This window comes from Spodoptera frugiperda, chromosome 1 (assembly GCF_023101765.2).
Source record: "Spodoptera frugiperda isolate SF20-4 chromosome 1, AGI-APGP_CSIRO_Sfru_2.0, whole genome shotgun sequence".
In the NCBI taxonomy this organism is placed as follows: domain Eukaryota; kingdom Metazoa; phylum Arthropoda; class Insecta; order Lepidoptera; family Noctuidae; genus Spodoptera; species Spodoptera frugiperda.
Genome location: NC_064212.1, coordinates 12776263 through 12790198, shown reverse-complemented (window position 1 = coordinate 12790198; position 13936 = coordinate 12776263). Strand labels below are relative to the sequence as shown.

The window sequence follows — 13936 nt, the reverse complement described above, 5'->3', positions numbered from 1 at the left end:
CGCAATATTAAAGTGGAGTCCCGGCGTCGCGCCACGGTTTTTATTCAAATTACGATAATGCTTTGTGGCTTTCATAATGAGTTGGCTCTAGTTCGTTATTTTTATGAATTACAGCGTCTTTTACAGGTAAATGGTGGGTTAATATTTTAAGCTGAAATATTTTGTGTGTCATTGCGTGGTTTGATAAGGATTAATAGGGCTTTACTTTAATGGGCCAAGTTATCTGACGTCTATAATTTGAGATACATTCAAAAAACTAATTTTAAACTCAAAATAAGAGTTCTATTGTAAGCAACTTTAAACACGGAATAACACTGCAGTTTTGTTCCATATACACTTTTAACTAAAACTAAGTAAATAGGATGCGATAATACTGTTGCTTCCGTATCCGGAATTTTTAATTTACGGTCCGATACGACTCTCCAATATCCGGCCATCGCTCACCGGATCGATTGAAGCTAGACTTTTTATTAACAAAGCAACAAAAAAAAAACGCACCACTTTTTACGATTTTCATAAAACAAAGCGATGTTTATTATTTCTTCCCCACTCGTTGAAAATTGAAAATTCTTCATTCTTCAGGTCGGTACGTAGCGTAGGCACAAATAAAAAAATATTCGAGCCACAATGAAAATTTAATTTTAACGAAAGCATTTAACGATTTAATAAAACCGCATTGCGTATGACATAAATGGTTAAAAAGACCGCTACGGTTAAAGGGAAATGAGATTATTTGTGACATACAGTCATATTATTAGTTAATCGCATTGTAATCGTCGGGTCGGCTTTGGATATATGAAATTGATTAATAGAACCAAAATGACAAATATAATATTTTAAGCTATTGAAGAACAACTTACTTGGACAGTCAGTGACCAACACAGCTCATGGACACTAAAGGAGTTTCTTTTATGAGGAGACAAAATCATCCAATGACTCCTTCTTAAGTTCTTAAGTTGTTGAATCAAGAAGGAGTGTCAGATTCTTACTGACTGAAACTGAAACCGGAGCCCCAGTAAACCCACTAGGTAGTCCGCAGCTCCGGATCAGCCATCAGCCCTATTGAGCCCCATCTGTAGTGGTCTGATGGACACCAAAGGAGCTGCAAATACATTGCTCGTGCGATCTTTTCTTTAACTTTTACTCGTCTATCAATACAGACCAGATTCTAGTCCCTTTTTTGTTCAGAAGTACTAATTATACTTTAGGAGAAAGGATTCACTTCTCTATACCATACTTACATGAATTTTACAGAGCAACAAATAACAACATTGTTGCTAACCAGCCTTCGTTTACAAAGGTCATAAAACGTATACAAAATCGTCGAAAGCAGTTAAACTTGTAGAGGAATTATGTGTACAATGGCGTGCATGCTTCAGAGGCACAATTTTAAGAGCATACTAAGTTGTAGTAATATTAGATACAATGTTACAGACATAATGGAAGATGGAGTAGTTGGTGCATAAAAACTTAGATTTATGTTCTAAAGCAACGGTTTTAGGATTTATGAATGAATCGTAGTTTAGCTTTTCTTAGATATAACAATTGTATGTACTATTCACTTCTTTTTTTGTATGCTCCTCATCGCAGTGATCTGTCAACGACATTTAGGGTGCTTTTCCACTAATATACTATGCTACGTTGCTGTGGATGCATTTGGCTTTTACCAATCAAACGGACTAAGCTAACCTATGTTTTTATATGTAAAAATGCGTGCTATGGATGGCTTATTTAATTAAACAGTCTCTCTAACAGAAACAATCGAGGTAGATGAACTTGCAAAATCTGCAGTTCTAGCTAGCAATGGAATATCTGGGGCACGGCAGTGCCCCCGCCAAGTCTAGCAAAAAGCGGCACGGCCGTACCATCCTTTTCTCGAAGCAATTCGGGCCTTTTTCGACCCCCTATAATTCGGTTGTGGATAAAGCAAGAAACCTGAATCTTCAGTAACTAATCCGGCATTGTATAAACACGGAATATTTAAAATTTCAGTCAATTTGAACCAGTAGTTTAAGAATGACAACTTGTTAAAGTTTCTAAATTTTGTCACTCACTGACTCACCGATCATCAAAAGTCCAAGGCACTTCTAGCAGACTTAGAAGCTTCATATTTGGAATACATATAGAGTTTAGTGTCTTAATCATGGGAAAACTTAAATATTTTGTAATTTCGGTCCAGTTTTCCAAATACACCAACTGCATAAATAACTTTGTAATCCCATATATTTATAGGTTGGTGGTGGTTATAAATTTAATAGGTGTAGATAGGTACCTACCATATGAGGCAAGGGAGGGGGTATAGGGTGGGTAAGGGTGTGTTTAGCCCATGAAACTGAACAACATTATTACTTGTAAAATGGTCGACGTAATGAAAAACACATGATTGGACATGTCTTGAAGTACGAAAATCTAATAAAACAATATTCGTTAGAAGTAGATGGTATCAAAAAGAAAGGCTCTACAAAAAGAAGTGAGATCCCATCAAAAACATCCTGTAAAAAACCCAAGTCTCGCAGCTCAGTCTTTCTACCGTCAAAAGTTGTGAGATCCATGTAATACCAAGTCGGTTAATCTATTTAGTGTCTACTTGAAGGACCTTCTGTCTTAAGTTATTACATAAGTTATTATCATGCCAATATTAAAAATATTTAACGTTTTAAACAAATAGATCGACTTGGACATCGCATGAAAACAAAATTAATATTACAATATTATATTAGATTCTTTAGTCTCTCGCGCCTCACGCGATTGAAACTCTCGTTCCTGTTGGTCGCTGGCCCGTCGTGCTGTGTAGTGTGATACATACTAATAATCAAATCAAGCGATGTCCAAGTCGATCTATTTGTTTAAAACGTTAAATATTTTTAATATTGGCATGATAATAACTTATGTAATAACTTAAGACAGAAGGTCCTTCAAGTAGACACTAAATAGATTAACCGACTTGGTATTACATGGATCTCACAACTTTTGACGGTAGAAAGACTGAGCTGCGAGACTTGGGTTTTTTACAGGATGTTTTTGATGGGATTACGTTTTCTCTTCATCATACCAAAAGTTGACCATCAAATTTCCGTCAAGAAACATGAATATTAAAGTAGGAACATCTATCCCACCAAAATTCCTAACAAAAACGGCTTGTCTCAAAAAAGACACAAGGAAAAAAAATAAAACATATTCGTTCTCCTAAAAATTTAAACAGCTTGCATGGCAGACGAGCCGAATTTGCTGTCGAACGCAGACTATTGTATATTCAAGCTTCGTTTGCACTCGACGGGTTAGCAGAGAACTAGCATAATGGAAGAATCACTGGACGATTGTAGGGGTAAACTCCAACAGGTATTTTGGGAAATGATAAAGAATATACAAAATGTTGTTGCATTGTTACTGTATGGTAGGAAATATAGATATAATAAAGTATTTAAAGAATATTGTTTAAATGAAATATATGACTTAGTAGTAGACTCAAAAGAATTTACGACCAACGGATTATTAGGAACATTGAATTTTTTTTTGTCTTGGATGGCTCATTTATCGAAGAAGGATTCTTATTTTTTTATAGCAATCTGTAGCATTCTTGTCAAATTAAACATGGATTTTAAAACACAGCATATATGCTTTCAACAACTTATACCACCAAATCTTTCAAGTCAATCGCTGCCCATATCCTCAAAAGACTATAGGAACAGCTCTTAAAGTCCGGATGGCTATTTTGGGAGCAGAACGAGTGAGCCCGTTCGCAGTAAACTTAGACAACCGTAAATCAAATGTACTCGACTGTTCCCGACATGCGCTGTAGCACATGGTTCCACATCGACCTACACAAAACCAGTTTATCATGGTCTGGCTTTGTATGATATGTTCGCACTTTCAACGGTCAGTTTATATTGGTATTGTATAGCTTGCTGTGAAGTGTGTACAAAGAAAATAACTTGTGTTTTCAGGAATAGGTAGCTGAGTTACGGAGATTTGTGTTTAGACTGATATACTGACGATGTTATGATTGGCTTGTTTTAGTCTGTGTGTGACAAGCGTGTGGGATTGTGTACCTGCCTAAATTTTACGCTGAGTCTGACACAGTCATTATATGTATGTATATGTCGAAGATTAATGCTTAATGGTCAAACCATCTCCGTGCGAGAACAGGCCTTTGGTCAGCAGTGGGCACTTAATAGATTGTTGATGTGATATGTCACAAAGGACTTCTGTGAAAATTAATTTCTCAGTGATCGTCTTGGGATGAATTGTGGTATTGTATCCTGTGATTGATAATTTTAAGCTAGCTTCAGTGTTTGTTACGCCATAGTGAATCAACGCCAGAAAGAAGATTATTTTTGTAGGAATGCTTGAAATTTTGCAAAAGAGATGGATGAATGAACTAATATTAATTGTCTAAATTTTATATTTTTATTTTTGTTTCACTTTTTATAACATATTGAGTGGTATAATTGGTTTTTTGTACCGTTCTATTCAATTGAATAAATAAATAAACCATTTCGACGAATAAAAGATGGGACGTGGCATATGTAATACGGTTTTCCATGAATTTTAACGTTATACTAAATGTACAGCGTATTGTGAGAAATATGTATTCCACAGAATTTTTCATAACACACCAAAAGGCTGCCAAAACGTATACTCTTTTTAATCAATAATTACTTAAAAAAGTTTCCACAAAATTATAAAAAAATATAGAACAAAGTTGTACTGGTATAGATAACACATTTATTCGATTCACCGCCTACATATGTCAACTGATACGCTTTGGCCTACATTCCGGTTTTTTGAAACGGATTTTCAACAAAAAATTCGACATAGAATTTGGGTTCGACACAATCTTACCGGCACACGTACGTGCAACTGGCATTAGTTGCTATATTTATAGCTTGGTATCGAACCTGTGCTAATCCGGAGCACACCGGATTGCATACGCATTGGGTGACAAACTGCCACGGCATTGCTGATTGGTGCATCGATTTTGAGTTCGGAGTTTAGAAAAGCAATACTTAGCTAAAATAACTACCGAACAAGCAACTAGTAACTCTATATATGTGGCTTGCTCGCTAGTAATTGATATGAAGAGTAACATATGAACTTGAAGTACTGCATTTTCATCCTTAACCTAAACTTAATTACAATCAAAACTAACCCTTAAACCTACAAAACATAAAACAGCTTTTACAATAACCTGCAACGTCACAATACAATAACTGAAGCTACTAGAAATATGTCAATCGGCTCTCTTAAAGATGTCGTCGGTCATTACGAACGCTTTGTGTCCTCCCCTTTGTTCAGTGGCAATTAGTCGCAAGTTCCCGACACCGCACCTTCAGCTCTCGACTAGAGCTATTATCTCATGATAGATTATGTAGCTTAGCTCCGATTAGCTCCGCTCCGTACTGCTCAAAGTTAGAATCAAAGCATTCATTTGAAACATGCTGTACATTTTATTTAAGCCTAGATTCATTTTTATGTCCTATGATTAAGTAACAATAGAAACTATAACTAATCTTCAATATTTTTGTTGATAGGAACCCCATAGGCCTCCTCTAGTAAATTCCATTCGTCTCATTATAATATGCTGTACATAATAACATTTTTTTTTAGAACATTGTAGTTACTTATGTATCCGAGTAGTTGCCAAATACATTATTACGATATATATATTTACATAATTAAAAACATTATAAATAAACTAGGCACCTAATTAAAGTTAAAAACGTGTGTAAATATAAAACGTATTTAAAATTGCGAAACGAATTTTCTCCTCTAGGCCACCACTAATTTCTATAAAAAGCTTCATCTATTTAAAGTATTTAATATTCCAACTTTACTAATATTAAAACGTAACAAGTTTAATAAGTCAGCCCACTGATTTACCATAAGATATTCGTACTAAAATCTTGCAAGTTTGTTTAACTTAAATCAAGTTTTAATTAACTGAAGATCAACTGCAGAATTCACTCTAATTCTATTCAAACTAGTTCACAACTCGATCTTTTAAGGGCAAACTTTCTATCCTAAAACTTAGTTTAATGCCATCTTGGCTATGGAAGTGGAATTATTTGTAGTACCTACTACTATCTCACGTTTAAATTGGAACATGTTTACTGTAAACTGTCGTGGAATCTTTAGACTGTTTTTCTTCTATCATTTCCTTATGAGTGAGATAGAGTTACCTCGGTCTCTGTTCAGCAGTGTGGACTGTCAAAAAAGTCAAAAGCTATGGTATTAGCAGTTGTTTTCCACAACCTAAAGATGATTTTTTTAAGTGGGCAAAGTCATCCAATGAAAATCTCGCTTTGGGCGAGGCGAGAGGTATCAGACTCTTACTGACTAAAAATACCCCGTTTCTATTCCTGCTTTTCGAGCAGGAACTCCGGTAACTCGCTAGGTAGTCCGCACTTCTTTAGCTAGACCGATTGGCAGATTTTAGGCCTATTTTATAAAAATATGGTTATGGAGGATAAATGGCAGCTACCCCAGTAACCTTAACAAGCTACATTGCAATCAAACAACATATCAGTCAAAAGAAATTATGTAACCTCTGCCTACAAGCGTTATGTATCAAAATCCCACAATAGCACATGGCAACAGGGATCATTTTTCATCGTCGTGTCGGAAGGAATACGTGTTTGTGGACTGACAGCTCCAAAATATAAATCAGACATAATGGTATCTGTACAAAGCGCTTTCGAGTTCACACTTGCCGGTTTTTCGGGTTCCATGGGAGGGAATCTCATTCGTTTGTGTCATAAATATTTGTTTGTTTAAACATTTGTTTTGGTAAATAATTTGGATTTTTAAACTGTTATCTCAAATATTACCCGCATTGATGGTGATTTGCTAATAAGTCCGTTACTTAGAACAGGCAAACCCGATCGGTTTAGGCTGTCCAGTTACTTAACTGGACAAGCACACTGACAATTGATCCAAACTATGTCATCGTCCATTGTAGAGGACCTTCAATTCTATAAACACAAACTAATAAGCCAAAAACACTACAAAATATATGACTTTCTCTCAATCTGAGCTCATTTCTAACACTTTATCTTCAACATCTACAGAATCCTGATAACCTTCCATTTCCACAAATGGCATATCATCTCAGTCACAGTACTCTTCATTTCCTTTTATCTCGACTCCTCTATTTTGTATTCTCAGAAATGACTTTCCGAATGCAATCTTTACCGTCCCAGCAAATGTTGCTTTTAAGACCATTTTGCACATTCCAATATGTTGCAGCACTCGTATCGTTGCAATCTCGTAGTCATCACACAAATTGTATTGCACGGCGATATTTCTGACTGCGTATATGCAATTCGGACGTCAGATTTTTGCGATCTATTCCACAATAAAAGCTGCGATGTGTTGGGACGTGTCCATACTGTCTACACGTTTAGTTTTTTTTTACACAGCTGATACCTGTCTCGTTGTACCACATGTAGGTTTGGACATGTAGGTCAGAGATAGTTACGTAACGAGAACATAAAATTGTAAAGAGTAAATCTAATTAAGATTGAACGAAGAAATAATTGTACTCTACAATGGACGGTAAATTAAAGAAAGTAAATAACTAAAGAATAAAGTAATGACCAAGGATTAAAATACTGTCTTTGAATTGTCCAAGATTGTATCTACGGAACCAAACAAGAGAACTCACTTCCGAGAGACATTGTACGGCACTGAGTGCACTAATTACACGCCAGACATTTTTCTCGACCTTGCCTTTAATGAACGAATGAACAAATGAACGAGTGAATGGAATGTTTAGCAGTTTATATAGAGCTCTTTGTTCAAATACAGTTAGCTCTGTGAACGTCAATGTCATTCGTTCTTGTTTGAACATAAACGTGAAATATGAACTGTTTTTAATGTTTTGTTTTGTTGGTATTTTGGTTCATAAAAAGAATTAGTCGGTTTTAAATGACAATGTCAAAAGGATAATGTGTCCTATTGTACAAGTGTCTCGGTTTTTTATTGTTTGGACCTTCGCGTAATTGTTTTTTTCCGTGTCACCTACATAATTAGGGATGTATTTGGTTGCCATTTCTTTTTCAGATTAATTTTTGTTGCGTAATTTTTACTTGATGGCGAAATCTGAAAAAATATTTAATATGCAAATTATTTCGTTCCGAATATAAAAACACTCTTTCCCCGACAATTGACTTTTCCCCGTCAGCGGAAAAAAAATCACAGCAGTTTCATCGTCCGCAAACCCGCACAGAATAATTGTTAAAAAATAATACAAAGAAAAATGTCCGTCAACCGTACAGGCTGACAAAGCAAACCGGTATCTATGGCACTATTATTAAAATTCCCGTGTCCGTCAAACTACAACGCTATTTATCTATTAAAAACAGTATAAAAGCCACAGACACGTACCCGCGCTCATGTGTCCACACGTTGCCCAAAAAGTACGAAAAAAAGTGCAAAAAGGTGTCGACACGTTCGCGGGACAGGCCCGCCCGTGAAATATGGCCACCTCGGACACTCCCGAATGCGTGGATACCCTGTAATTTATTTATAACCCTGTGTACTGTTAATGGATATATTTTTTAATGATTTTAATACGGGGTTAGGGTGACATGATTATACGTACAATAAAGGGACAATTTTATTTGAATGGGTTTTCGGACAAATTAGATTTCATTTAAGGGATTAATTGTGACGGTTTCTGGAACAAGGGACCGTGACGGTGATTCGAGGTAGATGACCACGTGGTAAACATTTGTTTATTTCAGTATTGAGGTATTTACTCTTCTTACCAATGTTTTGCCCACATCAATGTCTGGATTGTATTATTTACCTTCACCTTACGTTACTCAGATCCTGTCAAAAATGTTATTGTTTTCTTTTTAAAAGTCTTCTCTGCTACAATACTAAGCTATATATGGACGTGTTTCTCAACAACTCATTGCTCCACATCAATGTCTAAATTAAATCTCCAACCTACTTCAGCTCTTAGTTTATTGACGTGTTCGCGCACATAAAATATTACACAAATAATCACGAATAGGAATTTTCCCAAAAAAATCCCTTTGCTTCAACCCCACTTATTTCAACGGTAAAAGGCCTCACGTTTGTTTATACACCGTGTATTTTTCGTTGAACAAAAAAATTTGCTCTTTCAAATAAAGGAATACTCCTTTCTATTTTTTCCCTCGCATTTTCTATATTGTACGTTTTCCTCGCTTCGAAACGTTAGTTAATAAATTACTTTCACATGTAACAACGTCTCAACAAAGCCCAGGTGTTACAGTTTCAGGCCATTGGCCTGACAAAGCAGCCTTTTCTTTCCTTTCCTTTACTATGACTCCATTGACAAATTCCATCCTGATTGGGAAAGGGTTCATACGGTAGTCTGCTACGTATTTTGTTGAATTATTCTTTTTTTTTGGGGAAACTCTGCGATCTGAATTTATAAATTCTTCATGGTTTATTTGGTAAAAAATAACACTGTTGTGTTATTTTTGAAAAAATACCAAATTGCAATTTCGGTGTTTTCTGTTTTCATGGGTTTTAAAATTTTGTTTATTCATTTGTTTTTTGGTCTATTTTTACTGTCTGTAGTAAACAAAGTGCATAAAGCTATTTTAAGATACATTCACACATTAAAGTAGTGAAACTGTGCTTTACATAACGTGTGTTTATCTTGCAATGCGTTTTCTATTTACAGTCACTACACATAGTCATGTCCAAGTTTAGAAAGAAGCACGTGTATTTGCCTGCACAGAAGAACTCATTTTTCAACTAATAAAGGAAACTAATATAAAATTTAACACAATTTCTACTTGAGTGAAATAATTTAGTAACATCGAGCTGTTACACGAGTAACTCGGACGAATGGATTTTTTTAAAAGATTTTAAATTAATATCATTCTTTGTCCAGAGAGGGATACAAATAGTCTCTAAATCGAGTTTTATAGCCAGGCTTTCATGAAAGTCTTACTAGATGATTATTTTATATTTATGATGATACTTATAATATTTATTTCATTGTTACAGAGTACACACTCCAGTCCATACTGCAACGACACATGTAATCAAATGCCAACGGTGAGTCATTTTATTTTGAAAAATCATAAAAAAATCGTCTTCCAAATTGGACTACCTTCATAATCTCTTTAGCTCAGCTCGTCTAGGAGCGCATAGTTCATGACAGATGGCTTTTTGTTTTACGACCTTCGAGAAACGTTCACATTTTCTGCAAGGACCTTCGCATAAAACTAGGATGTCCAATATCGCGCCATCTGCCGTCCGATGATCCCCAAAATATCACTCAAAGAATTACGGGCTCTACTTTGCTTTATTCGCATCAAGTGTGAAGGGGACAGTTTTCATAAAGGTCTCGCCAATGCGGAATGCGTAAGAATAAAATTCCGACTTTACGACAGATGCGGAATGTATCGGGACCCCCCCCCCTCTACTACCCCGTGCTCTCCACCTCGAAATCCTAGCGAACTAATTACGCGAGACGATTTCGCCTCGAACGGGACGCGAAAAACATTCAGCCTTTTATTTTTGTATTTGAACAAATTTGTCAATTACTTTTGAAGAGGGTCTGTTCCGCTTTGAAGACTAAAGAGAAATACATAAATTAGAAGAGTTCCCTTTTGTTTCTTTATATCAAAAGGACAAAAGTTTTAAAATCTTGTTTAGAATCATTTTTATATGAGGTTTTTTTCGGTTACGCTGAAATTGCTATTTGGTTTTTTGTTGTGTTGTGGATCGTGGGGGTTTATTTTTTAATCCCCCTCCTCTGGCACGTGGAGCATGCGCTGATTCACCTCGGCGGCCTCACCTCGGACCGCAAATAATAAAGCGTCTAAAACAAAGAGAATAAAAGAAAGTCCCGAATAATATTTACGCGGGTGCCCCGGTCCGACGGAAACAGAATGTTGGACTTAAATTTTCGGGGTTTTTCCCGGTTTTTCGGACAAACTTTTGGGGACTTTTCCTTCCTGACTTTGTAACGCGAGTTTCGGACGACGATTTTAAGTTCGCGCCGCGGTTTCCTCTTGTCTTTTGTTTGAATTTATGTATTATAATAACCCCGGTAGGATATTATGAACAAGGTAAACTGATTTGGAAACATTCTCTTTTGTTGTTATTTCGGTAATGGCCATCCCCAGTTCGCGCATTTCCATTTGGCGAAACGATCAAACTCGTCGGAATTAAAAAATATCGTTACCGTTCCGTTTCAATTCGCTCGGGGAATTCTTTGGAGAACTCAGCCAGTGGACTGAATTCGTGCTATTACTAATGTTACCCCACCTTCGTTGTACAATACCCACTTAGTGCTATTGAATAATTCATTGTATCGGCAGCCAACAATAGGCAAAACAAACAAACAAGCAGAGAAAGCCTTCGGCACTGTGGCATGTTTGTTTCGGCACTCTGCGTCCCTCCCCCCGCCACCCTCGGTGCATGTTACCTCTTCCGCTTTTAGAGGGCGCATCTGGAATACGCTTTTAACGACAAATTCATGAGATCCCCCCCCCCCCTATATATGTTGGCGTGATAATAAATATGAGCTTAGCGTTTCATCCATAATTCACTTAGAAACATTCACGAATGCAACTGAATGTTACGTTGGCTTTAATTTTTAATTTACTTGAGTTTGTTAAAATGAAAAGTGGCAAAATTAAGTGCACGGACTTTGCTTTGGGACAGTGTTTGCGAAGTTTTGTGAATAATAAATGAATGAATAACATTATAAGACGAGGGTTTCAAAGTGCTAATAAAGAAAGACGGGACGCATTTCGTAACACGTAGCGTAGCGTAGGTACTTAATATAAAATTGGGTCGAGGCATCAGTCAACGAAGTGGCAGGCACTTAGCGGTAAATAAATACGTTTGAAACTAACCATATAGTGTGTTCTGTTGCAATAAACATGTTGGAAAGTGTAGCGAGAGCGGTGGGGATACAAAAGCATTGAGAACAAACATGTACCACCCTTATAGACTTGACTCAGTCGGGTAATCCGAGAGATGTGAGTATACAGTACGGTGGGACACGAGTACGTTCACAACTCGGCTAAAAGCTGTTTGCAAATAAATAGCTGCTTTTAAAAGCAATACTTTTTCTTGTTCTTCTTCGATGAAAGTTTCAAGTGATCGATGTATCTTGTGTGTAGTTTAATTGTAGTTTATTGTATTGTTGATAAGTTTTCTGTGTATTCTTAAGTGGTTGCAAGTTGTGTACAGAAAGTATTAAGTTAAAATTACGTCAGTATAGATTTGCAAAGCTAGTGTTCTCAATTAAAGTCTTACTGATAGTAACTGTAGTTACTGATAGTAAATGTACATGCACTGATTCACTGAATGGTTTTATCTGTCTTTATCCCCAAGTGCCAGGCTTCGGCACAAATGAGCCGAATGAGTAGTACCACAGCCTCATAGAAAAGCAACGTGAAACAATGATTGCATTGTGTTTCGTTGTGCGAGTAAGGTTACTGGAGGCCCAATAACATCCCTTACCAATCCTTCCATTACCAACGCACTTGTAACGGTGTCTTGCTTACCATCAGGAGATCCATCTACTATCGTTTACTGGATTATGCCATAAAAAAGGGTAGCACTGTTTTACCCGAAACAAACTGTCCATGTCAAACTTTTCAGTTGCACTTATGACCACTCGACCAAAGCTAAAGCTAAAGGTACCAACGAAATACAATTCTTTACATTATTCAGAATAAAACACATATCAATAACATCAACCACTTAACTGTAATGTCACGCATATTTTTACAACCAAATATGCAAACGGCATGTCAAGTTACCCCAGTCAGTCTCATTTCTGTAACAGATTTTCAACCTTACTTTTCGAAGTTAAGGTTCAAAATCGATTGGAGAATTTTCACAGAATGGTGTAGTTTCATATGCTGGTAGCTACGTATTCATTCAACGTACACGCCAAGAGATAACTTTAATTACAATCTGCTCATAAATTTACTGAACAAATTGCTGAACGATAGCATCGTGTTATCTTAACATTTTTGTTAACCCCGTCACAGTTGTTCATATATCAAGCAGATAACTTACAGTTAAAGGTTCCGTACGGTTTAAATTGAAAAATTCGGTTTAACGATTTTCGACCTTATTGCGATGGTATAAAGGTGTAGTAAAATGACTGTGACAGGGTGATATAAATACGGTAATTATACAGTGTATGTTTTTTTGTTTCAATTTTATCACTTGATGTGATCTATGCATAATTACTTTGAATTAAAAATTGTTATTTGTTTAAAACAATGGTAACTTACTTATACTTCTATTGTAATTATTTGTTACTTTATGTCAGGATTAGAAGCACATGAAATACCTCTTATGCAAGTATACCATTAAATATGATATGCTTCATAAAGAAATAATTATTACAGTTCGTTTTCAAACAGTATCAGTATTGTATAACAGTATTTATGATAACAATACCAAAACAAAAAATACTAATCGTAACTTAAAAAGCAACAAAAATACTAAAAACTATTAATTTACAAAATAACAAAGACCCCTAAAACGTGAAACCGAAACTCAAGCTTGACTTTAAGCCCGGAGTCACATAACTTTGAAAAATCGTTAGTCATTCATTACGTTTATCACCCCGGCCGAAATTAAGTCGAGAGATAGGCAAACCCCCTAATTCTAAAAGTCACGGAGACTTTACAAACAGGTATTGATCACCTAAGGTTAGAGATATGTCTACTTTTTGGTGACTTGAGTTTTATCTTCGTGACTTAGATTGCATTGTTTTAGAATTGTGAAACTAAATTTTATGGTATAATCCGGTAAATGAGTAGACGGATCACCTGATGGTATGCAATCGCCGCCGCATATGGACACCCGAAACACCAGAGACATTACAAGTGCGTTGCCTTTTTGGGGGTTAGGAATTTAACTAAATGGCAAGTACTATAACTAAATAGTTAGTAGT

At 36.1% G+C, this 13936-nt stretch overlaps 1 protein-coding gene across 3 annotated transcripts in view; it reads left to right on the top strand.

Moving 5' to 3' along the window:
- Positions 1-13936, top strand: part of LOC118273326 (leucine-rich repeat neuronal protein 1-like) — a 245848-nt gene that overhangs the window by 123175 nt on the left and 108737 nt on the right. For all 3 annotated transcript variants that reach the window (XM_050697179.1, XM_050697183.1, XM_050697182.1), the window contains one exon: positions 10009-10059. In XM_050697179.1, coding sequence (XP_050553136.1) covers positions 10009-10059 — 51 coding nt within the window. The remainder of the gene's footprint in view (positions 1-10008; positions 10060-13936) is intronic.